The sequence below is a fragment of the Mauremys mutica genome, chromosome 11 (genome assembly GCF_020497125.1).
Source record: "Mauremys mutica isolate MM-2020 ecotype Southern chromosome 11, ASM2049712v1, whole genome shotgun sequence".
Taxonomy (NCBI): Eukaryota; Metazoa; Chordata; order Testudines; family Geoemydidae; genus Mauremys; species Mauremys mutica.
This window is the reverse complement of record NC_059082.1, coordinates 34,434,747-34,461,198: the sequence shown is the minus strand read 5'-3', so window position 1 is coordinate 34,461,198 and position 26,452 is coordinate 34,434,747. Positions and strand designations below refer to the sequence as shown.

Here is a 26,452-nt window from a genome sequence, read left to right as displayed (position 1 = left end):
TTGATGTTAATCTAAATGTTTGTACTGCATAGTGCTGATTGCCACTGAACTAGTTTGAACAGGAGTAATTTTACCAGGTGTCCTGTATTCAGCTTAGGGAGATATGGTCACCCTAGCCACACTACATATGGTCAAATTGTAAACCTTTTAAATCCCAACAGGCTTCTGTCAGGCCTAAATACACCTTCACTCCCAACAATAGGGAGCTGTCTACTCTTGTACAGTGGAGAACAGGGCCTTCTATGCCTATTGGTGAATCTTCTCCTATCTGGATAGTACACTGGTGTGCACATAAGAACATAAGAATGGCCATTCTGGGTCAGACCAAAGGTCCAATCAGCCCAGTATCCTGTCTACCGACAGTGGCCAATGCCAGGTGTCCCAGAGGGAGTGAACCTAACAGGTAATGATCAAGTGATTTATCTTCTGCCATCCATCTCCACCCTCTGACAAACAGAGGCTAGGGACCCCATCCTGGCTAATAGCCATTCATGGACTTAACCTCCATGAATTTATCTAGTTCTCTTTTAAACCCTGATATATTCCTAGCCTTCACAACCTCCTCAGGCAAGGAGTTCCACAGGTTGACTGTGCACTGTGTGAAGAACTTCCTTAAAAGCTCTCCCTTCAAATCTAGGGCTTATAATCAATAAGGCCTGGTCTACACTAGGACTTTAAATCGAATTTAGCAGCGTTAATTCGAATTAACCGCTCAACCGTCCACACCAGGAAGCCGTTTAATTTGACCTAGAGGGCTCTTTAGTTCGAATTCGGTACTCCACCCCGACGAGGGGAGTAGCGCTAAATTCGACATGGCTATCTCGAATTAGGCTAGGTGTGGATGCAAATCGAACTTAGTAGCTCCGGGAGCGATCCCACAGTGCACCACTCTGTTGACGCTCTGGACAGCAGTCCAAGCTTGGATTCTCTGACCAGCCACACAGGAAACGACCCGGGAAAATTTGAATTCCTTTTCCTGTCTGGGCACTTTGAATCTGATGTCCTGGTTGGACATCGGGGCGAGCTCAGCAGCACCTGCAACGATGCAGAGCTCTCCAGCAGAGGAGTCCATGCAATCCCAAAATAGAAAGAGGTCCCCAGCATGGACAGACCGGGAAGTCCTGGATCTGATCGCTGTGTGGGGCGATGAGTCTGTGCTTTCGGAGCTGCACTCCAACAAACGGAATGCAAAGACCTACGAGAAGGTCTCCAAAGCCATGGCACTCAGAGGATACAGCCGGGATACAACGCAGTGCCGTGTGAAAATCAAGGACCTGAGACAAGGCTACCAAAAAGTCAGAGCGGCAAACGGACGCTCCGGAGCCCAGCCCCAGACATGCCGCTTCTACGAGGCACTGCATGCCATTCTAGGTGGGTCTGCCACCACTGCCCCACCAGTGACCGTGGACTCTGAGGATGGCATAGTGTCGACGGGCAGTTCCTCGGCGATGTTCGCCGATGGGGAAGATGAGGAAGGGTTTGTGGAGGACGACGCAGGCGACAGCGCTTACAATACCGCTTTCCCCGACAGCCAGGATTTCTTCATCACCCTCACAGAGATCCCCTACCAACCCTCCCCGGCCGTTAACCCGGACTCAGAATCAGGGGAAGGATCAGTCGGTAAGTGCTATAAACATGGAAACATTTATTTTTTAAAAAACAGGAATAAAAACTATATAAAAACTTTTCCATATAAAACTATATAAAAAGAAGGTCCACACATATAAGGATGGAACAGAAATCCTCTTGGGACACTTCCACGAAGCTCTCGTAGAGGTGCTCGAAAAGCCTCCGCAGGAGGTTCCTGGGGAGAGGTGCCTTATTTGGTGCTCCGTGGAAGCACACTCTTCCGCGCCAGGCCATCCTAACGTACAGCGGAATCATTGCCTCGACCAGCATGGCAGCATACGGTCCTGGTCTGTGCAGGGATTCTCGCAGCATCCTCTCTCTCTCTCTCCGAGTGACCCGCCTCAGGGTAATCTTGTTCGGCGACTGCTGCATCTAATTAGGGCAATTAGTGTACTGTTACTATTGTGAATGCTTGACTTTTACTTTGCATAGCAATGACCTTCGTTTAACAGCCACGTGTTGGAGGCCGCAGAGGAAAAGCATACAGTGATCTTTCCCGGGCACAGCCGCGAGGGGCTGGAACAGGATCAGACTTTATGCTTTCCAGATTGCCTTCAGCGGGAGGGCACAGCTATCCATTAACTGTTAAGCAGCCTATAGTGTAGGGCTTACCAGGCCTGGCTGCTACACGGATTCAGCTGTACCGCCCCACTTGTCCGATCTCCTGTGCAAGACCGCAGCCAATGAAAGCGTATTCCGAAATCTCGAACTTGTCCTGAGAGCTCGTGAGACTAGGTGCCCTGTATGGTCTTGTTCACAGAAACTGAGTAGACTGTGTTCAGTGTTCGCAAACATGTATCTTTTCAAGGAAATCACTTCCTTTTTCCCATCACACAGCTGCGGCTCTTTCACGAACTGCCCCGGCATCCCCCTCACAGAGGCTGGTGCAGATTAGGCGGCGAAAGAAAAAGACTAGGGACAACATGTTCTCGGAACTGATGGCTTGCTCCAGAGCTGAGGCGGCCGAGCAGAGACAGTGGAGGGAGACCCTATGTCAGCACCAGCGCTCACACAGCGAACGGGAGGACAGGTGGCAGCAGGAAGACCAGCAGGCGACTCAAACGCTGCTTGGGCTAATGAGGGAGCAAACGGACACGCTCCGGCGCCTTGTAGATGTTCTGCAGGACCGCAGGCAGGAGGAGAGAGCCCCCCTGCACTGTATCTGCAACCGCCATCCCCCGCCACAAAGTCCTGTCCCCCCCTCACCCAAAGTAACAAGAAGGAGGGGCGCTAGGGGCCATGAAAACTGTCACTGCACCCCAGCAGAGCGCTCATGTACCACACAGCTCTCATGCCATAAATTTTGAGAAGTGCTTCCCTTCCTGGATCACCCAGTCCCAAATCCAAGTTTCATCCCCCCACTGTGTAGTTGAGTATTAAAAGTAGTTTGTTGTTATTCACTGTTTCCGTCACGTTTTTCTTGTCAGAAGATTTTGTGTGAAGGGGGGGGAAGGGTTTTTTAATTGCATAGGACAGCCTCCATTACCAGGGTACAGACTTGGGGGCAGGATCAACAGCAGGACACACACAGACTGCAGTCACTAGGCACCAGGGTCAGTCTGGGAGGTGTATGCTGCCCCGGGTCAGTCTGTGAGGTGTATGCTGCCCCAGGGTCCTAGCGCCTGCCATCCACAAATGGCAAGGCAGGCTGCCCTTACCATGCCCTTCCACCCTAGCCATGAGCCTCTCCGATGCCCTGAGCCCCAGCAAGAGCCCTCATCCACGGACACATACTCACCCTTCCCACACACCCCTCACCCCTTCCTACGCCCCAACCCCCAGCCCAGAGCCTGCATCCAAACTCCGTCCCAAAGACAGCACCCCTCACCCCTTCCTGCAAACCCACCCCTTCCTGCACACCCACCTGCAACCGTCCTCCCCCCAGAGACCGCTGTAGGAGCAGGAGCCTGTCATTCCTCTAGTGTAGAAGCGGTCTGTACATCAGTGCACACCATACCCACCACAGTCTGCATCCATGTTTCAACCCTTGAACAGGAATTCATAATTAAAGAAAACTTTGTTAATAATCAGTGTTCCATTAAATTTATTGTAAAACGTGTGTTGGAAGGGGGGAAACCTGGAGAACGGGGTATGTAACCGCAGATCGAAGTCAACAGTCACTGAAACAGGCTCAGGTTCAGCTTCTCTGTAAATCAAGTGGACAGTCATAGGTTACCCTGCTCTCCGAGGAACCTAGCTTTCAAAGCCTCCCGGATGCACAGCGCTTCCCGCTGGGATCTTCTATCGGCACGGCTGTCTGGCTGAGCGTAATCAGCAGCCAGGCGATTTGCCTCAACCTCCCATCCCGCCATAAAGGTCTCCCCCTTGCTCTCACAGAGATTGTGGAGCACACAGCAAGCAGCAATAACAACGGGGATATTTTTTTCGCTGCGGTCCGAGCGAGTCAGTAAGCTCCGCCACCTCCCCTTGAGACGTCCGAAAGCACACTCCACCACCATTCTGCACTTGCTCAGCCGGTAGTTGAAGAGTTCCTTCTCACTGTCCAAGGCGCCTGTATAGGGCTTCATGAGCCAGGGCATTAGCGGGTAGGCTGGGTCCCCGAGGATCACTGTAGGCATCTGCACATCCCCAACCGTTATTTTGTGGTCCGGGAAGAAACTACCTGCCTGGAGGCGTTTAAACAGACCAGAGTTCCTGAACACACGCGCGTCATGAACCTTGCCCGGCCACCCGACGTAGATGTTGGTAAAACGTCCCCTATGGTCCACCAGTGCTTGCAGCACCATTGAAAAGTAGCCCTTTCGCTTAATATACTGGCTGGCCTGGTGGGCCGGTCCCAGGATAGGGATGTGAGTCCCATCTATAGCCCCACCGCAGTTTGGGAATCCCATCGTGGCGAAGCCATCTCTGACGACCTGGACGTTTCCTAGAGTCACTACCTTTGAGAGCAGTTGCTCAACGATTGCGTGGGCTACTTGAATCACAGCAAGCCCTACGGTAGATTTGCCCACGCCAAAGTGGTTCGCTACTGACCGGTAGCTGTCTGGCGTTGCAAGTTTCCAGAGGGCTATGGCCACTCGCTTCTGCACAGTCAGGGCTGCTCGCATCCGGGTGTCCTGGCGCTTCAGGGCAGGGGACAGCAAGTCACAGAGTTCAAGGAAAGTGCCCTTACGCATCCTGAAGTTTCGCAGCCACTGTGATTCATCCCAGACCTGCAGCACTATGTGGTCCCACCAGTCCGTGCTTGTTTCCCGGGCCCAGAATCGCCGTTCCACACCATGAACTTGACCCATTGCCACCATGATCTCAACTGCGCGGCGTACCCTGCTTTGTGAGAGGTCTGCGCCACTCTGTGACTTCCTGTCCTCACCGCGCTGACGGAGCCTTCTCGCCCGATTTCTCAGCAGCTGACTGTGGAAGAGGTGGACAATAAGGTGCGAGGAGTTGACAACGGCCATAAGTGCAGCGATGATCGCAGCGGGCTCCATGCTCGCAGTGCTGTGGCGTCCGCGCTGTAACCGACCAGAGAAGGGCGCGAACAGATTTCCCGCCGGCGCTTTCAGGGAGGGAGGGCGGGAGTGACGGTTGAATGACAACAGTTACCCAAAACCACCCTCGACACATTTTTCCCCCAGCAGGCATTGGGGGCTCTACCCAGCATTCCAATGGGCAGCGGGGACTGCGGGAACTGTGGGATAGCTTCCCACAGTGCACCGCTTCCAAAGTCGATGGTGGCCCCGTTACTGTGGACTCAGACAGTCGAATTAGTGTATTTAGTGTGGATACACAAATTCGACTTCATAAGGTCGATTCCACAAATTCGAGTTAAGTAGATTCGAAATAGTCTTGTAGTGTAGACGTACCCTAAGACTCTTACTGAATCAGCTGATGGAGGTTTTTTCTTTCTGCTGAAAGGCTGCATGGCTAATGGATTCTGCAGTACCATTGATGTACTTGCTTAGTTTTCATTTTGGTTGCACTGGGTTCAGTTCCTCTCTGTTTCCAGAATCCTATCATTTATGCCAATGGTAACACCAACATGACGACTTTTAAAAATTGAATATAAACTAGCAGCTGAATTTGTCCATATCAAAGTCTTTGGGAAGGCTCAGGAATCAGCCTAGCAGGCAAGCAAGGGAGCTAACTTGCAGTAACCTGTCATGGCTATGCTTGGGTCTACTCCATACGAGAGGATTCAATGTGCTTTCCAGTTTCATTCATGCAACAACTTGCAATGGGCCAAATTCACACCACCCCTCTTGCACACACATAACCCAAAATAGGGTGCCTGGAAAGGAAGTGCAGGGTACTCCAAGCCCTACTTCTGGCTTCATCAAAACCAGTTCAAGCTCTACAAGTTTCTCTGCTGTTAAAACTGTGGAGTGGGTGACTGAGTTGAAGTGGGGGCTGGTGCAAAGGAACAGGATTGGCTCATTCATAGGCTCCCTGATGCACCCCTCCCTCATTTCACCAAGATCATTCCAAGCAGTGGTAGGAGTAAAGGGATTGGAGCAGAAGGCCTTAAGTTCACAGTAGCTGCTTTTACAGGGATGAGGTCAGGTCAGGACAAAGGATGAGGCTGAGGCACCACTTCTCAACACTTTCCACTAGAGCTCCTGTGCAGTCTCAGCCAAAGATAAAGTTACCTGCCTGGCAAAGAACCTACAGGAAGGCGTCAGGAGTTAGCGAGGATGGATTATCTCCTAGCGAAGGTCACTGAACTGAGACTAAGGAGGTCAATCCTTATGTCTGCCATAGATGTCTTGTGTGACCTTGGACAGGTCACTGAATCTCTCTTTGCTTCTATTTTCCACCTATAGATACGGGGATAGATAATACTCGCTCAGTCTGGCTTGTCTATTTTGATTGCAAACTCTGCAGACATAGGTGCTAGGAACTAGGGATACTGGTGGTGCTGCCGCACCCCCTGGCTTGAAGTGATTTCTATCATATACAGAGTTTACAGTTTGGTTCAATGGCTCTCAGCACCCCCTCTATACAAATTGTTCCAGCACCGCTGCAGAGCAGGGAGAGTCTCTTACTGTCTGTATATACAGTGCAGTAGGGCCCTGATCTTGGTTGAAGCCTTTAGGCTCTGCTGTAAGATGAATTGCACATAGTACTACCCCTGGCCCTCTCTTTAAATGAATACTCTTTCAGGTGCATGGAGCCTCACTAACTTAGGGAGGTGTAATTCACCAGCATTGGTTAAACCTGGCTTTACAAGTCAAGTGATTAAAGAACTGGGAAAGGAATGTACTGAATGTTGCAAATGGAAAATTGTATTTAACTTAAAACCCCTCAATGAATCAGGGAGATAGATGTTTCTAGAAAACAGGGAAAAAAATGTACAACAATGTAAACAGAGCACTGTCTTGACCGGCTCTTATCAATCCAGTAAGGCACCTGGGGATAAGAGATGGCACTAATGACACCAGAAATGGTAACAATTTATTATGAAATTCAACTCGCTGTGACAATTCCTGTGACAATTATCTGTTGTGATACATCACAGTCTCACTGCCTCAAAACCCTAATATATCCTGAGTATCATAACAGAAGTTGTAAGGAAGCAATATTTCATACCAGGCTGTTATGTTTCCCTAGACACACAGACCAAAGCATGTGCTTACAGCCTAGATGACTTCGGTCACATAAAGAAAATAAGGGGCTGATCCTCAGATAGGATTCCATGTCGGGAGTGAGGGAACCCCGGTCTAAAACCCCCCTTGCAGGATAGGGGCCAAAGAGAGAGAAAAGTGCACATCTCCATGAGAGAGAGAAAGTAGAGTGTGAATCTCAGATCCTTGCATTACATAGAAAAAAAGGCTTATGAAAATTGACATTCTTGGGGCTAAAGTTGGGGCTAAACCCAGTGAAAATGGGTTATTCCATGGTCTGAAAAGATGCTCGTGTCAGATGCACAGTGTCTAGAACAACAAAAACATGAGAATGGCACTATCAAGGGCTGAAAATCATGGGAGGGAGGAAGGAAGGAATGGAGGCTTCTTCGGATCCTCATGTTTCCTCCTCCTCCTAGTGTGACAGTTCTGAGAAACTTTATCTATAACCAGCATACATTATCTGACAGACAGTAACCCAATCAGTGGCATTTTATTTACTGTATAACTGTCTTCATTGAGTGCAGAGTATTATCTGCAGAAGAGATCAGAGTGGGAGTCAGTTAACTTCCTGTTGCTAGTGTATGATCTTGGGCAACTGACATCCTTTTTCTTTCTGCCATAGTTTTGCCTTCTATACAATGGGGATAGTACTTACCTGCTGTGATGGGTTGGATCACAGAAATCCCCTTGGGACTGCCAACTGATGTGCTGAGACTACTTCTAACCCGTTTTCCCTGTCAGCTTGGGACTCCAGAACCTTGCCTGTTTGAGACAGACACTCTAGCCTACTACAAACCCAGACCCAGGTCTGAACCATGTCCCCCAAAAGCTGCAGGCTTAACTGAAAACAGCTTAAGAAGTGTTCCTGTCTCCAGCACTCAGGTACCCAACTCCCAATGGGGTCCAAACCCCAAATAAATCCGTTTTACCCTGTATAAAGCATATACAGGGTAAACTCATAAATTGTCCACCCTCTATAACACTGATGGAGAGAGATGCACAGCTGTTTGCCCCTCCCCTTCCCCCCTAGGCATTAATACACACTCTGGGTTAATTAATAAGTAAAAAGTGATTTTATTAAATACAAAAAGTAGGATTTAAGTGGTTCCAAGTAATAACAGACAGAACAAAATAAATTACCAAATAAAATAAAATAAAACACGCAAGTCTAAACCCAATACAGTAAGAAAGTGATTACAGATGAAATCTCACTCTCAGATATGTTCCACTAAGCTTCTTTTACAGACTAGCCTCCTTCTAGTCTGGGTCCAGCAAACACTCACACCCCCTATAGCTACTGTCCTTTGTTCCAGTTTCTTTTGGGTATCTTTTGGGGGGTGGAGAGGCTCTCTCTTGAGCCAGCTGAAGACAAAATGGAGGAGTCTCCCAGGGGCTTAAATAGACTTTCTCTTGTGGGTGGAGACCCCCTCCTCTCTCCTATCTAAAATCCAGCTCCAAGATGGAGTTTTGGAGTCACATGGGCAAGTCACATATCCGTGCATGACTGAGTTCCTTACCAGCCAGGCCACATTCTCTCAGGAAGCTGATCAACTGCTTCATGGAGGCTATTTAAAATTAAACAAGTACATAGCCAATATTCATAACTTTGAATACAAAAATGATACGTGCATACAAGTAGGATGAATATATCCAGTAGATCATAACCTTTGCAGAGATATGTTACTTGGCATATCTAGCATAAAACATATTCCAGTTATGTCATATTTACTTTCATAAGCATATTTCCATAAAGCATTATGGGGTGCAACATCACACCTGCCTACCAGGGCATTGTGAGGTTGAATTAACTACGCATTGCAAAGTGCTTTGAGAGCTTTGGATGGAAACTCTTTGAATACAACTGTTACGTGTTGTAATCACTGAATATATCTCAGTTCTCCAATCGCACTTTTACTTAAATTATAGTAATTGTACATTTTCCACTGAAAGATGACTGAATACACTTACTTCCCCCAAGACCTATACACTATGGAGAAGGATTTAAAGTCTAGATACCAATAATGATCTTAAAGCTCTGAGTCAACAGCATGGACTTCATTCTAGACCAAACATTGCCTCATTTTGGTGATGGTCAATGCACAGGGAAGATTTGGTTTTTTAAAATAATTTTAAAATGTATTAAAATAATTGAGTGCAGAGATTAAGAACAAGTTGATTTAAAAAATGCAAGGCCGTCAGAATAGGCAGTTGCATCCTACACATAGCAACACACTTGCTGGATAATATTTTCTACTTATGACTAAGGCCACGGATTTAATGTAAAAATGTGCAGCTATAGACCACCGAGCAGTGTGTGTTATGTGTACCCCTCTGTGTGCAATCCACAGAGGATACGAGTCTGTTACAGTCCCCAGAAACAGCCCTTGACTCTTTGACTCTAGAGGTAGAGACTAAAGCATTTTGCTCTGGGAGCCCCTAGCTCAGTCTTTGGTCATGATCAAAATGGAAACAGTCACACAGAACCCTGTAGGAACATGGGTCTATTCAGACCTTTCTATTGTCTTCTTGCCTCAGAACCACACAGATTCTGTGCAGCTCAGTCAGCAGTGAAGACATGTGCACAACCTGTCTCTAATTGCTGATGATAACAAATGGTTAAATTGTCCTGTGTAAGGCAGCCGGTGAGCTATGGTATTTCTGTTATGTGTTTTGTCAATCTAATTTTCCAGCAGACAAGTTTTTATTCCGGTAATAATGTTTCTGTTAGCAAGCCTGTCTGTTTCTATTTCTCCCTCTAGACTGGTATAATTTGGCAAATACCCAACTCTGCAAGTACAGGTGTTCAGGAATGCTTGGCTCTCCCAGCCAGAACACACCAACTCTGTAAATAAAAGTTATAATGCTTGAGATGGACTGAGTCTGGCTAGCAAACTAGTGAGGGAACATGGTGCCAAACAGCATGCTGCAGAGGGGGTGGGCAAATGCACCCAACAAGCCTCAAAGCCTGCAAAGGAGGGAGAAACTGGTGCATTCTCTTCTCTGCCCTGTATATTACAGGATCCCTTCTGTGCCTGCCACCCAGGGGGTGAAAGATATGTGCGGCTCAACATAGCATGAGCTTAGAGTGGATTTCCAAGCAGAAATCTGCCTAGGAGTCATACTGGCCATACCAGCAGTGACCCCCCATCTAAGGGGCTGGAAATCCTCCTTTTAAAGGGAACAAGTGCAGCAAACTACTGATGAGGGAGCACGCAGCTCTTACTAGAGCAAGCTGCAATGCGGAAAATGGGGAGCTGAAACAGTGCAATGGCTCTTGTTCTATACACACATTCTTACAACATCACTCCACATGGGGTGCTCAAGATCCACACAATTAAGGGGAGAAACCCCCTGTATGTTCAGCTTATAGGGAAACTCATGAGATTGTGCCCAACAGACTGATTTTGATGAAGCTCTGTTAGTAGATTGTGGATCTTCCTACCCCACATGAGAATAGCGTATAACCTGAAAAGTCTGTGGTGCTGGCTCTAGTTTTTGATGGTTCTGTTTTTTAACTAATGTTTCTAGTTCCCTGATTAATGGAAAATGTGGCTTCCATACAAGTTTTCATCCCCTGCATCCCCATTCAGGTGCATCTTTTTGGCAAAACTTTCCCCTTTAATACTCCGGTTGGGATGCTTCTTTCCTGGTAGTCTCAGCTGAGACAGGGACTGAACTATTCTGCTTTCCAGGGTGGTTCCAAATGTCAGAGTTGAGACACAGTGGCAAGATGGGGAGTGTGGGAAGGGTGCATCGTGGAAAGAGGAATATGAGATTCTTAAACAGTGCTGTGAATTCGTATGACTGTGATGTTGGGAATTGCCACACTACATTCGCTGAAAGATAAAGAACAAATCCTCCCTAATGCATGAACAAAATGTTCACAGTAGTTTAATTATTTTAAAACAAAATGGTCATCATGGCTGGCTCAGGAGCTTGTCAACACAAGTAGAGTAATATGTGGTTTGAAGTGGAAGTGGTGGTGAGGTTGGTGGGAAAATATTTAATATTGGTTTGAGTGGCTCTATAATTTACTTACTGAATTTACAGAAGGAATCAAGCTACATTTGAGATATCTACTAAAAAATTGGCTACATGTCCATCTACCTGCCCCTTCTCTTTCCTTTCCCTTTCTTATACTATTTTATTGTAAGCCTAGTTTTTATAAACAATAAGAAGTTCTCCAGTGTATTTCTATTCAATGTAGAGAAGATTTAAATCAGGAAACAAGAGAGTCTGGATCCATAATACATCAGCATAGTGATGGATAGCATACAAACTTCTTAAACTTCTCAAATGCCCTTGTGGGTACAATCCCCCTCCTTACTAATTTTTCTAGCCTTCCATCCCTCTATTAGAGAACAATTAAGTATTGAGCTGCAGGTCCCGCTGGCTGGGATTCAGTCCTGTAGTCTCTGGTCTCATTTTCTCCCTATTGGCACCCTGAGGTCCAGATGTAGCGGTTGCCCCCTGTTTCCTGTCATGAGGCTGCTTCAAGTGTGTGGTGGGAGCACCCTTCTCTGCTAACTTGTCTCAAACTCTTACAACTAGGGCTGAAAAACAATTAAAAAAATTAATCACAATTAATCGTGTGATTAAAAAAATTTATTGTGATTAATCACGTGATTAATCGTGCTCTTAAACAACAATAAAATACCATTTATTTTAAACATATTTGGATGTTTATTACATTTTTAAATATATTAATTTAAATTACAACACAGAATAGAAAGTGTACAGCGCTAACTTTATATTTATTTTTTATTACAAATATCTGGACTGTAAAAAAAATTGTATTTTTCAATTCACCTCATACAAGTACTGTGGTGCAATTTTGCTCTTTATCATGAAAGTTGAATTTACAAATGTAGAATTATGTACAAAAAAACTGCTTTCAAAAATAAAACTATGTTAAACTTTAGAGCCTACAAGTCCACCCAGTCCTACTTCTCGGTCAGCCAATCACTCAGACAAACAAGGTTGGTTACAGTTTGCAGGAGTGTAACCGGGCTACTCACCGCCGTGGCGCCTCCTGCTGGTTTTTCCGGGGAATTAGCTCTTTTTCAGCCCGGAGCGCCCTCTGCAGGCCGGTGATCCCCCTTTTTCCTATCAGCCCCGTGTCCCTCCCAGGACCCGGTGCCCCTTTAACTATAATTGGGTCTCCCCCTCCCAGGGGAACCCCCACCCTACTATCCCCACTTTGCCTCAGTAGTGGCCACTGACAGTCATGGTCTAGCCCCACACCCTGGGGCAGACTGCAGTATCAGCCCACTCATCACAGGCAAAAGGGGTTTGGACCTGCTGCTTTGCCTACTCCTGGGTTGTCCCTTGCAACCCCCAGTACCTCTTGCCCTTTACTAGGCCGCAGCCTGGGGCTTTCCAGGCTGGAGCTTCCCTAGCTCCTCAGCCTGTTCCCCAGCCCTGCTTCACCCTAGGTCCCTTCTCAGCTTCTAAGCAGCCAGGCCCATCTCTCTCTGGAAGCAGAGAGAGACTGTCTGTGCGCTGGCTTCCCTGCCTTCTTATAAGCCCCAGGGCTTCAGTTTGGGGCGTGGCCGCAGCTGCAGCCACTTCCTTAATCAGCCCAGCTTCCAGAGCCACCGCTCTCAAGCCCTGGCAGGCAGCATTTCAAGCTCCTCCGGGCAGGAGCAGGGTCCACCCTGCTACAAGGAGATAATGCTTCCTGCTTCTTGTTTACAATGTCACCCAAAAGTGAGAACAGGTGTTCGCATGGCACTATTGTAGCTGGCATTGCAAGATATTTACGTGACAGATGCACTAAAGATTCATATGTCCCTTCATGCTTCAACCACCATTTCAGAGGACATGCTTCCATGTTGATGATGGGTTCTGCTTGATAATGATCCAAAGCACTGTGGACTAATGCATGTTCATTTTCATCATCTGAGTCAGATGCCACCAGCAGAAGGTTGATTTTCTTTTTTGGTGGTTTGGGTTCTGTAGTTTCTGCATCAGAGTGTTGCTCTTTTAAGACTTCTGAAAGCATGCTCCACACCTCGTCCCTCTCAGATTTTGGAAGGCGCTTCAGATTCTTAAATCTTGGGTCAAGTGCTGTAGATTCCCTGAGTCTCAGTTTTTTTGTGCTCAGCCCACTACAGTGTGCATCTTTCCCTCCATTTTAAAACAGTGCTACAAAGGAATAGTTAGCTACCAATTCCATTATCTTTTCTGTCCAAACTCCTTGGCCAATATTTTTCACATTCATATGCCTGTTATATTGGAAGGAGATTAACTTCCTGAAAATTATCTAGAACTTGGAGAATTCATTCTCATCTCCAGTTTTCTAGAAGCAGTTAAAAGTTTTTATATGCACAATTTAAATTCACCACTGGCATAAGCAGCTACAACTCCATTGACTTCAGAAAGACCGAAGGATCAGGCTTATAGTGACCAATTCTTCCATAGTTGCACTTCATGCCCTAATCTCAAATAGCCATGTAGCAATGTAGATTTTCTGTTCTTTTCAGGGTTTAAACCTTCACTGAGATCTTTCTTTGTCTTGTCTGATAGACAATACTAACTTATAGTAAAATTCACTACTGGAGTGAAGCAGCACAACTCCATGGATGCCAGTGGAATAGTGCCCGCTTACACCAGGAGTGAACTTGGCTGCTGCTGTGATTTATCCTGACCACATAAGCGCTTCAGTGGGAACTGTGAGGGTGCATAACACCTTGCAAGAGTGGACCCTAAAGTAAAACACAGAATCTATTTGTCCACATAGGATAGCTAATGTACAGAGAACCCTGCCTTAGAAATAAACAGCTAGTTCATGTGTTAAATTAATTACTAATGATACAAATGGATTGAAAATAATGCATAAAAATGAGTGTTTTGAATGGCACACTCTCACCTGAGCACAATCCATCTCTAAAATGTTTTTTATTTTTTTTTCCATAAGCTTGAAGCCATATTTTGCACTGGAAGAAAATAGTATTGAGAGGAGCTAAGCTGATTTTGTTGCATTATCTTGCGATGGTGATGGGCTGATACGAGTCACTAGTGAATGGTGAACTGGGCACTGAGCACACAGCTGGTTTATAATGAGAAGATGTCACCTAATCAGCATTTCACTTGATACTGATAGTTCTTTCCAAGACACACCATTGTCACTGAAATCTAATAAAGCCATTTTGCGTGTAATTTTCTATAAATATGCAAAGTAATCTAGCATTCAACTTTGGATGTTTTTATTTAAATGATTCACACTATCAAATGTCTTGGAATAGATTCCTGATGTATAGGAGAACATATAATATTCTGAATAAATATGTGCAATCTATTCTGGCCTTGCTTCTACTACTAGCTTATAATATTGTGAAAGCACTGCAGAGTTAATGAGATGTTTAATGTATTCAGGTCGAATAGCCACTAAAGCGTCTACTTATTTCTAATCAATGAGCCATTACCAGCTTTTATCTTTTGTTTTCAGCACTCCTCTGTGTGTGGAGTTCTTATTAAGAAGGCAGTGTAGCCAGCTATAGTGTGTTGTCATTGCCTAGCATGGGGGTGATTTATGGGTACCAGGCCAAAGAAGAGTTTGCCTTTGGGTCTTGTCTTGGGAAAATCTGAGCCTCGCTCTGATAAAAAATTGACAGCAAATGAAAACAGTCACTGCAGCTGTGAGAGCTTGGAAATCCACTTGGCCATTTTACTGAAAGAATAGGCTCTCTAAGCCCACACATGTGAGGTCAGAGTCCTGGGATGCTCCCTTCCTGAGATTTGTCACCAAAAGAGAACCCTCAGTGGGTCTGCTCCCTCCTAATCACCTCCACAGCACCAACTTCTTCCTTTCCCCTGTCCCCCCAGCCACCAGAACACATACTGCATCTGGGATCTTCACAGGGTCAAGACCAGGGGTCTCAAACTCAAATGACCCCGAGGGCCGCATGAGGACTAGTGCATTGGCCCGAGGGCCGCATCACTGATACGCCCCCTTGCTGCTCCTGGCCCCACCCCCAATCCACCCCTTCCATGAGGCCCCGCCCCTGCCCTGTCTCTTCTCCACCTCCTCCCCTAAGCGCGCAGCTCCCCGCTCCTCCCCCCTCCCTCCTGGAAAGTGCTAAGCGCCACCAACAGCTTTTTCAATGCACTCTTCCAATCCTTGAAATATGTCACGTCCTGTTGTGATACCCTTCAGTGGCATTAAGTCTAGCAATTCTTCAGTTATATTCAAATTGCAGTCCACACCTCTAATGAACACTGCACACTGTGCGGTATCTGATACATCTGTACTCTCACCAAGAGCAATTGAAAATACTTCAAAGTCTTTTGCCATTTGAATCAATTGTTTTTGCACATTGTCAGCTAAATCCGTTATCCTGCAGGCAACTTTATTTGCAGACAAGCTTATGCCTTCAAAAACTTTCTTCCTATCAGGACATAAAATTTCACTGGCCTTCATAAGACATTCTTTTATGAATAAGCCTTCTGTAAAAGGTCGCGATGATTTAGCTATCATTTCGCTTATCACAAAACTTGCTCTTACTGAATCTTCGCTAGACTTGTTAATCCCTGAAAATAAATTTCTTTGCTTGGCAAATGCTGCTTTAAGTTGCTGAACTTTTTCCTCTCGGATTTTTCCGGTGAATGCATCATATTTTTCACGGTGCATCGTGTCATAGTGCCGACGCACGTTATACTCCTTGGGAACAGCAATCGTTTGCTGACAAATAAGGCATTGAATTTTATCTTTTACCTCTGTGAAAAAATATAAATTCTCCCATTTGTCTTGGAAAACTCTCTTTTCTTCCATGAGTGTTCTTTTTTTTGACGAAGTCATTTCCAAGCAGTTTTAATAAATATATACACTCAGTAATGCACCTCACTCAAAGGACAAAACACGCACTTAGATTTACTGCCTAAGGCTCTGGGAGGGAGTTTGGGTGGGGGAGGGGGTCTGGAGTGCAGGCTCTGTGCTCGGTGCAGGCTCCAGGCTGCGGCAGGGGGTGGGGGTGCAGGCTTTGGGACGGAGTTTGGGGATAGGAGGGGGTGCAGGGGTGAGGGCTGTGGGGCTGAGGGTGAGGGGTTTGAGGCATTGGAGAGGCTCGGGGCATTGGAGAGTCTCAGGACTAGGGGAAGGGCAGCCTGCCCTGGCCCTAGTGTGGGGGGCGCTAGGACCCTGCGGCAGCAGGTGATGCCGGAAGCCGGCATAGCAGAGGAGGAGTGGAGTCAGCGTGAGCTCCCGGGCAGGCTACCCGGCGGTGAGGGGGCAGCAAGTGGGGGCTGGTAGACACTGGGGGGAGGCGCGTGGGGGCGGCAGGTGGGGCCAGGGGAGAGACCCGGCCCCAAACATTGGGGAGCAGCGCGCGGGGAGCTTAGGCACAGAAAATAACTCGGGGAGGGGGGCGGGGGTGAGGGGAGTTTGGCGGCGACAGGAAGTAACTGGGGGAGCTCCACGGGCCGCAGGGAAGAGCTCCGAGGGCCGCATGCGGCCCGCGGGCCGCATGTTTGAGACCCCTGTATTAGACAAACACAGAAACAGATGTGCTATGCTAGATCTTTCTTGTATTTTTCTTCTCCTTTATTCGGAGTTCCATCATCTCCTGATTGTATCATTTCTCATCTGCCAGGATCTGCATCTGGATCACTTCTGCATTTGGGACATAGGGGAGAAGGGGCTGAGTCCCTGCTTTTTGGTCATAGTCTATGAGCAAAGCTCTCAGCTCCTTATCTAAGATGTGTTTTTTTTTTCTTAAAAAATAACCCCCTTTGTGAGCACAACTGCTCAAGGTCTTTTCTGTCAAGACCCTCATATGTTTGTGGTTCATCCATTGTAACTAATCTTTAACCCTTAAAACTCTCAATATAAAACTTTAAACTTTAATTAGTTTTGGGTTCTGATCTTAAAGTCCAGTTGGCGTGTGGCATGTGAATCCTGCAAAGACTACACTAATTGTCATGGTTCCTGGAGTGGCTCGCAGCTAAGAGTCCCAAACTCAGGTCAGACTGTTAGAAACCAGGGCAGACACTTCAGACTGCTGGTATATTCTATCATTAGATTTCACTCAGCCAGTAACAAAAGTGTACTTGTGGCTCAATATACAGTATTAATTTTACCATGGAGATACAAACAGTCCCCTGGTGCTCTGTAGCTTCTCTTTATCATCCCGACAAACTGGACTTTGTGATAAAAGGTTATTAAAACCCAAAACCACATACGCTAGGTTCTTCTAACCCCAAAGAATCAGCCACTCACCCCAGGTCATTGGATGCTTCTGGATCTCACACCAAAGACACACTGTAGCCAATTTTTTTTAGTAAACTAAACTAAAGATTTATTAGCTAGGAAAATAAATTAGTTATTAAAAGATTAAAGCAAATAAAATATGTAACAAGTGAGTTAAAGTTTGTAAGTCCAAAATGATAGCAGAGAGTAGTAATCTGCCAGTCTCTTAGAGTCTTTTCGTAAGTTCCTCAAGGCTTCCCAAAATGTCTTTTGGGGACCTCTGTCTGGTATCTTGGAATGCTCCCTGACAGAATTCAGATGAATTAGAGATGCAGAATCATTCCCAGTGTGCCTTTTTATAGTTGAAAACAGTCTTTAGAAAGTGTTTTCATCACCTCGTGGGCCTTGCTATGTTGACTAAACGCAGACAACGTCTGTGGATCTTCCATTGTTTTTCATATAATGACCCATGCTTAGAAGTCAACAACCTTCTCATTCAAAGTTCTAAGGTTTCAGTTCCAGTTGATGGGCTATTTAGAGATAAAGTAAACACAATGTGATGGCCAGGAACAATTCTTCATTAGATTTTACAAATCAAATAACTTCACATCTAAACATTTAAATACATGCCTTGTGACCTAATGTTAATTAAGTAGCATTGCATACACAATGTAAAGGTAATTACAGAGTTACAGGACATGGAAAAAGGATATAGCAACAACAGGTTAATTGAGTTACACTAATATACATTAAACAGGATGTAGGTAGATGAAGACAAATACAATTAACATCTATTCTAAAGAGTGAATTGCCTAGATATACAATAGTACCTTTTAACATTCTTTTGAAGCTCACCCACCAATGAACTGGTACACTTAATACTTCTTTGAGGTCTTGACCTGAGCTAGCCAGCTGCCAGCGCCACATAAACCACCTCCTATTTCCCTAAATACACACCAGAATGCAACTTTAATTCTAGATATTATCAGCTAAATTATGAACCAGTGGCTCTAATGGAGAGGCGCACAGTTGACTACGTAAGTGTACATAGGGTAAGTTCAGGGATAAAACTGGTGGAGTAGAGCAGGTCACATGTTCGGAAGTGGCCCTTCCTACACTTTTTAGAGGTCTGTGTTCTCTCCCCCTAGCATCAGTCTCCGCATGCTAGCAGGCGCTTAGAGGGGTATGTCTGTGGACACAGTCCAGTTTCAGCAGTGATTGCATCCCCTAAGGATGCAGTGGGTACCTCAAGAAGCCTCCTGCAATCTCTTCCTTACCTCCCCATGCCAAGGACAACTGCCCTGAGAAACTGAGATTACCTTATCCTATAGGGCAGGGGTTCTCAGACGCCTTTGCACCGCGACCCCCTTCTGGCAACAAAAATAACTTCACAACCCCAGGAGGGGGGCCGAAGCCTGAGCTCACCCAAGCCGCACTGGTCTGGGCAGGGGGGCCAAAGCTGAATCTCAAGGGCTTCCACCCCAGGCAGGGGGCCTGCAACCTGAGCCCTGCCGCCCAGGGCTGAAGCCCTCGGGCTTTGGCTTCAGCCCTGGGCAGTGGGAGTCCCGAGCCCCAGCAAGTCTAAGCCAGCCCATGCAACCCTTTTCAAAGGGGGTTGCAAACCACTTTGGGGTCCCGACCCACAGTTTGAGAACCGCTGCTATAGGGAAAATGTTCCACTCAGAAGGTACATTCTCAGCCCATGCACAACAGCATTATCCTGCCTTAACTGTTTATTCACCTCCCAGTGTTTAATCACAACTAGAACTGTTACTCGAGCTAAAATTCTACCCCCTCTTCTCCTGTACTTTGCACAGTCATCCATTATCCTGAATGAAAAATCATGGAACAGGTCCTCAAGGAATCAATCCTGAACCACTTAAAGGAGGGGAAAGTGATCAGGAACAGTCAGCATGGATTCACCAAGGGCAAGTCATGCCTGACTAACCTAATTGCCTTCTATGATGAGATAACCGGCTCTGTGGATGAGGGGAAAGCAGTGGATGTGCTATTTCTGGACTTTAGCAAAGCTTTTGATATAGTCTCCCACAGTATTCTTGCCAGCAAGTTAAAGAAGTATGGGCTGGATGAATGGACGGTAAGGTGGATAGAAAACTGGCTAGATGGTCGGGCTCAACGGGTAGTGATCAATGGTTCCATGTCTAGTTGGCAGCCGGTATCAAGTGGAGTGCCCCAAGGGTCGGTGCTGGGGCCGGTTTTATTCAATATCTTCATTAACGATCTGGATGATGGTGTGGACTGCACCCTTAGCAAGTTTGCAGATGACACTAAACTGGGAGGAATGGTTGATACGCTGGAGGGTAGGGATAGAATACAGAGGGACCTAGACAAATTAGAGGATTGGGCCAAAAGAAATATGATGAGGTTCAACAAGGACAAGTGCAGAGTCCTGTACTTAGGACGGAAGAATCCCATGCACTGCTACAGACTAGGGACCGAATGGCTGGGCAGCAGTTCTGCAGAAAAGGACCTAGGGGTTACGGTGGACGAAAAGCTGAATACGAGTCAACAGTGTGCCCTTGTTGCCAAGAAGGCTAATGGCATTTTGGGTTGTATAAGTAGGGGCATTTCCAGTAGATCGAGGGATGTGGTCATTCCCCTCTATTCAGCACTGGTGAGGCCTCATTTGGAGCACTGTGTCCAGTTTTGGGCCCCACACTACAAGAAGGATGTGGATAAATTGGAGAGAGTCCAGCGGAGGGCAACAAAAATGATTAGGGGGCTGGAGCACATGACTTATGAGGAGAGGCTGAGGGAACTGGGATTGTTTAGTCTGCAGAAGAGAAGAATGAGGGGGGATTTGATAGCTGCTTTCAACTACCTGAAAGGGGGTTCCAAAGAGGATGGATCTAGACTGTTCTCAGTGGTAGAAGATGACAGAACAAGGAGTAATGGTCTCAAGTTGCAGAGGGGGAGGTTTAGGTTGGACATTAGGAAAAACTTTTTCACTAGTAGGGTGGTGAAGAACTGGAATGGGTTACCTAGGGAGGTGGTGGAATCTCCTTCCTTAGAGGTTTTTAAGGTCAGGCTTGACAAAGCCCTGGCTGGGATGATTTAGTTGGGTTTGGTCCTGCTTTGAGCAGGGGGTTGGACTAGATGACCTCCTGAGGTCCCTTCCAACCCTGAGATTCTATGAAATGTTTTACAATCAAGCAATTGTTTGTAAAGTTCAGCCATGAATATCATTGCAGCAGGTGATTCATTCACTTGGTCCCATCTCCAAAGATTCTCAGAAACCTGTCAATACGTCCTGTCTGTCAGACTCCAGAAGAGAACAGGGACAGCCTTTGTTTTTTGTCTAAAAGGTTAATTATTTACAGGAAGTAGCTGGAAATCCTATTCCTCTTCAGCGGATATATTCCCAGCTCTCCGTGCTCGAGGATCAATGCCGGAATAAACAGTATATGAAAAAGCATAGAAAAAAATCAATAGATATATTTTAGTAAAAACATCATGGCAGTGAGATAAAAAGCCAGGTGATCAGACAATTGCCTGGGCGAGAGAAGAGATAGAACTTAGTGCTGAATGGGAGAAGTTTATGACTCTGAGTTTCAGTTTAGATTGTCAGACTTGCTTCTCCCTTCAACTGTGAGTGAGCTAGAACTAAAACCTATGGGCCCAATCCTCAGCTGGTAAAAACTGAGGTATTGGTCCATTAGCTAGTAGATGGATGGGCCCAAGACAAGAGAGATCTGATCTGTGGTAACAAAGAAACAAGGCAAACAATAGAGAATAAAATGTTATTTTTTCTACCATTGGGATGGTGGCATTTGAACCCTTTCTGCCCTTTACCTCACAATTCCTCTTTTGTCTCTAACTCCCTGGTGTTTTTATGGGAGGGTGGAAGGAGGGGGGACAATCAGATGGGTGAGCAGCTCAGTCAAAATTACTGTTAATTATTAAGCCATTTATAGAGCACCCTGCCATGTGTCCCTGCTTTCACAGCTTGCATTGGCAGACTGGCTCTGATAAGCACCTGTTGTTAGTTAAACTGTCTTTAAAAATAAACCTTTGTGTGTCTTCATAGAGAGACTTCCAGGTAAAACACATAGGTGCATTATTACCAAGTACAGGAAGGACAGATATTCAGGTACATGGTGCTGTGTTTTTCTACATAAGAATATGCATTTTCCTTCTGATTCTAAAAACTGAACTTAGTTCTCTGATCAAAAGTGTTGTCCAGTTCTAAAATTCTGGCCATGCTTCCCTGCAGTAGGGCAAACTGGAATGGGTTTTATTTACGATCTCTGATAAGCTAACCACATGGAACATACTCCTTTCTATGTCTTTCTGCCTTGTTGTGTAGCTTAATCATTCTAATAGCCTGCCAAGGAACATTGCTTGTAACGTTCCCTTGGTGATGCCTCCTAACATTCATGGACTGCTGAAATGCCACAAAGAGATGCAAATGTACTGCAGGAATATCGTTTTCCTTTATACAGTTGCAACAGCTAAATGTTTAAGCAATGAGAAAAGCACAAACAAGGAGACAGGATGCATTGGTCGAGGAGGCACCACTCTTGCACAATTTTACTTCCCAAAGTGCTTTACAAGGAAGCTAATTACGTGAAATGGGTCCATGGTAAATAAGATGAGCACTATTGTTGGACTTACACTGGAAGACACAAGTGGCTTGGTATCCTGCGGGACAACAAAAGCAGTTCTGTAATCTAATATGAAACTCAGTCGCTTTTCTGAACAGGATGAGATTGAAACCACCATACTCTTATTTTGCAATTGAAACTCACATATCAAGTTGATGAGCCACATCAGAATTTGGACCCATTTCTATATAAATGGATTGATTTGGTTTCTCTGGACGGGATAGGGGTTCATTAGCAGGAAAGGTCCTTTTGTTACTCTTGGGGTGTGTCTACTTTGTGCTAATGTTGTATGTGTCACAAAAAGACTGAGTCTTAGTCTTTATACTGAGCAAAAATAATGGCTATTCCAACTGCTGTTCTCCTCCTAACTCTTCTCACCACCCACTCACTGAGCCCTCATCCATTGCTCTTATTTTAAAAAGTCAGATACTGCACACAAACACAAGTCCATGACAGCTGGGATACATCATTGCCATCTCTCACACACCTGAAGCTGTATGACAAAAGGCATTGTAAATGCATTTGATAAATCACAAGCTTGCTGACAGAGGGCCATCCATTAGCATGTAACCACATTCATCATACTGTGAGTGTGCTGAAAGCAGCTTTTGCACGGTGATAAAGAAAATGTCATTTCAATAGTTGCTGATGGTTATATGAGCCAGAAGCTGATTCAAATGAGCTTAGAGAACCTTCTGGTGTGCTGCTGAATATGACGGTCAAGACTGTGGTTCTTTGGATTGTTTAAACAAATGCATCTCTAAAAAACTCTTCCCTATTCTTTTTCTGTCTAAATAACAACCTGATTCATGTCATTATTGGATTCTTTTCATGATCAAATTTAATACCAACTAGATCTACAATAGATGGGAGCCCTGGGTGTTTTTATATGCTTATTTTTCAGCACTTGATGTCATAAGTGACCTCTGAAAAATGCATGGAAAGAGAACATAATCTCAGAAGAGCACATAATGCAAAGCATATGTTGTCCTTTGGAATGTTGCTCAGAGTAAAATTAAAACATCTAAGGTGCAGTGGGAGGGGATGAAAGAAAAAACATGGGGGCACAGGGAAGCAGCAGTAAAGAAATGAGATTATAGGGGGCACATCGTAGCTTTCAGGTTTGATCCACTTTTATTGCAGGTGATCTTGAATCCATCAAGTATCACTTGAGAAAGTTTATTTGTGGCATTTCTCGGGTGCCTAACACCTTGGTGTCTAAGTGCTGAGCGAGTTCTGAAATTGCTGTGGATTACTCAAAAATAAGACACTACTCAGCATGGTGGAACAGGGTCCTTGGTGAGCATGCAAAACGTCATGATGCAGTGACATCCTTGATCATGATGATGCTTGGTTATAATAACATTGTGTAGTATCATGACTTACCAAGAAAACATCCTAGCATGAACATCCTGATCTTGTGAGTCAGGAGCTTGCTCTGTGGGACAGTTTAGGAAATTGGCAGCCTTAGAAAAGAGATGAGAATAAGACTTGGGGCCTGATCCTTGTAGTTAGTGGGGGCTGTGTACTCACGTACCCCTCAAATCAAGCCTATAGACTGGAAGACAATAAGTATCTTCTCAGTAGCTGTTGTTTTTAAATAACTATACACAATAGTGAAGCTTCGTGAGGATCGACCCAGTGTAGGGGCCCCTCAGTGAGTCAAACACAAGTCATTGGGCTCGATATAGGCATTACTGGGTAAAATTCTATGATCTGTGATATACAAGAGGTCAGACCAGATGATCTGCTGCTCCCTACTGGCTTTAAAATCTATGAGTTTGACACAGAGCTAGTGTAAAAAGAACAGGAGTACTTGTGGCTAGTGTAGCGGCTTCTATGCTACCTCCCCTTCGCCTGCTCCTGGTGCAGTAGGTATAACTGGAGGAGAAAGGGGACATGGCTGGAGCTTCCTTATCCTCTAGCAAACTTTGGTTGCTGTATCCAGCCCTTGTGCCTTTTGACAGCCAATGTAATTTAGAGTAGCTCTTAGGCTGTTCTGTGTTACACCCGGCGAGCAAAGAGATGCATAGACAGGTCAGGCATCTTTGCAATATCCCCCCTGAGGTGCATTGTGTGATCCTTAGCCATAGCCAAGGCTCTGAGCCAAGATGTATAATTCTGTCCTCTGGGGTTTGGTGATTATCAGCAAGCTAATCAGGCAGTGGTTTATAAATGCTTTGTATATAATGTGTCTAGATTCCCTTGATGAAATTCCATCTGTAAATGTACATAGGCTATATCATACTGTCATATAGTACTAAGAACATCCTATAGAAACCTTCCAATAAATTGAACCTGTAAAAGAAAAATATGACTTTCATCTTTCTACTAAATGCATAAAAAATGACTTTGGTCGAAACATTACACATGGAATCTTGGAAGCATAAATGAGGTTTTTAAGGCTGTGGAGCTGGGCTGGGAGTCTCGCTCTCATGAGCAATCTAGACATATTCCAGATGACCCTGCTCTTGCATCACTGCATATCAATTGCATAGACAAACCCTAGGTGACCCTGGTTTTGCATAGTTGCACAGCAAATACATCTAATGAATGGCCATGGGCCACATTTGCTGTGTGGACATATTATATAAACTGGGTCTGAACCACCCACCGACTCTTCAGTTCCATACCTAGCTTATTGATTACTGACACCTGTGAATGCCACTCCTGCTTTGCACCCTGATAGGGGTCTAATGGACATTACTTGCCGTGTACTGGATCAAGCGCTCTTTCTTCTCAGTAATATGCACGGGTTTAGAGAAAATTATTAAAGTAAAAATAATTAAATTCATAGATCTAAACAGTAAAGGGGATTTATTGCAACACAGGTTTACCAAAGGTAGATAATGCCAGACTAATCCGATTTCCCTCTTTGAGAAATGATTTTTTGATAAGGGATGCTCAGTATATCTAATATATTTGGACTTCAGTAAAGCATTCAACACAGTTTTTAATTCAATTCAATTCATGTAATTCAATTAGGGAAGGTGTGGTCAGTACAAACATTGTAAGATGGATAAGGAAAACAACAGGTTGTGCTGAAAGGTGGATTATTGTATGGGAGAGAGGTTACAAGTAGAATTCCTTAAGGATCAGTCTTGGGATCAGTCTTGGGAACAATCTTATTCTGTATTTTTATTAATGACCTCGGCAGAAGTGTGCTAATGAAATTTGTTGCTGATGCAAAGTTGGGAGGCATCGTCCATACAGAGGTGGATTGGAGTATTATACAGGAAGATTTGGATGAACTTGAAGACTGGACTGACAGCAATGGGTGGAAATTCAGTAGTACAAAGTGCAAGGTCATCCCTTTAGGGTCTAATAATAAGAATTTCTGCTACAAGCTGAGGGCTCATCAGTTGGAAGTGACAGAGGCCATGAACATATTCAGGCTGGAAATTAGAAGAATATTTCTAACCATCAGAGGAGTGAGGTTCTGGAACAGCCTTCTCAGAGGAGTTGTGGGTCAAACAACTTAGTTAGTTTTGAGAGAGAGCTGGACAAATTTGAGTGCAACTGTATGATGGGTTGCTTGTCATGGTGCATGGCAGGGCTCTACAGCCATGGGGCTCACTTTAGGTTTGTATGTTATGTTCCTAAAGCTCATGCTTCAGGGCTTGAGCCAGCCACTGGCAGGAGTTAGGAAGGGATTCCCCCTACCACCCCCAGTGTATTCTGGGAGGTTTTTTATCTCCTTCCTCTGACACATCTGGGATGGCAGTGGCTGGAGATGGGCAGGGTGGGCTAGGGCTCTGCGGTGGCACCAAGCTTTCTCTCTATCAGGTGCTTGGTTGGCTAGTTCTTGCTCACATGCTCAAGGTATAACTGATCGCCATATGTGGGGTTAGGAAGGAATTTCCCCCCAGGTCACATTGGTAGTAACCTTGGGGTTTTTTGCCTTTCGCTGCAGCGTGTGGGAGTAGGTAACTCGACAGGATTATCTGGGTATATCTCATTTAATCAATTCCCTGCCATTATGCACTCTGCCTCGAGCACTGGTGCACTTTGGTCCCTCCCATTCTCTGCCTGTGGCACATGATAATTTAGTCTTCTGTGGGTCTCATTTCCGTTGGTCTCATTTCTGTTGTTGGATTTAGTGTGCTGGGTGGTGTTGGTGTACTCTGTGATATACAGGAAGTCAGACTAGTTGATCCCTTCTGGCCTTAAATGCTATGACTCAAGCAGCAAGACTCTTGTTTTAATAAAAGTAAAAACTAGAGCAGCAAAACAATGTGAGCCTGTTTACTGAATGGAATGGAATTAGTTACTTACAGGGCTTGCTTTTTGCTTGTTTGCAGGTTGCACGGCCGATACCATGAAATGGCACCGAACATTGTGCCCATGGACTACACCAAGGATCCAGATGTTAAACTACCTATACAGCTTATAATTAACATGCCTGAACTAAAGGTATTGCTTCTAAC

The 26,452-nt window shown here is 45.4% G+C and overlaps 1 protein-coding gene across 3 annotated transcripts in view; it reads left to right on the top strand.

Moving 5' to 3' along the window:
- The window catches only part of CIB2 (calcium and integrin binding family member 2), a 143,660-nt gene that overhangs the window by 65,791 nt on the left and 51,417 nt on the right, over nucleotides 1–26,452 (top strand). For all 3 annotated transcript variants that reach the window (XM_044978638.1, XM_044978637.1, XM_044978636.1), the window contains one exon: nucleotides 26,327–26,438. In XM_044978638.1, the coding sequence (XP_044834573.1) occupies nucleotides 26,349–26,438 (90 nt within the window). In that variant the 5' untranslated portion in view covers nucleotides 26,327–26,348. The remainder of the gene's footprint in view (nucleotides 1–26,326; nucleotides 26,439–26,452) is intronic.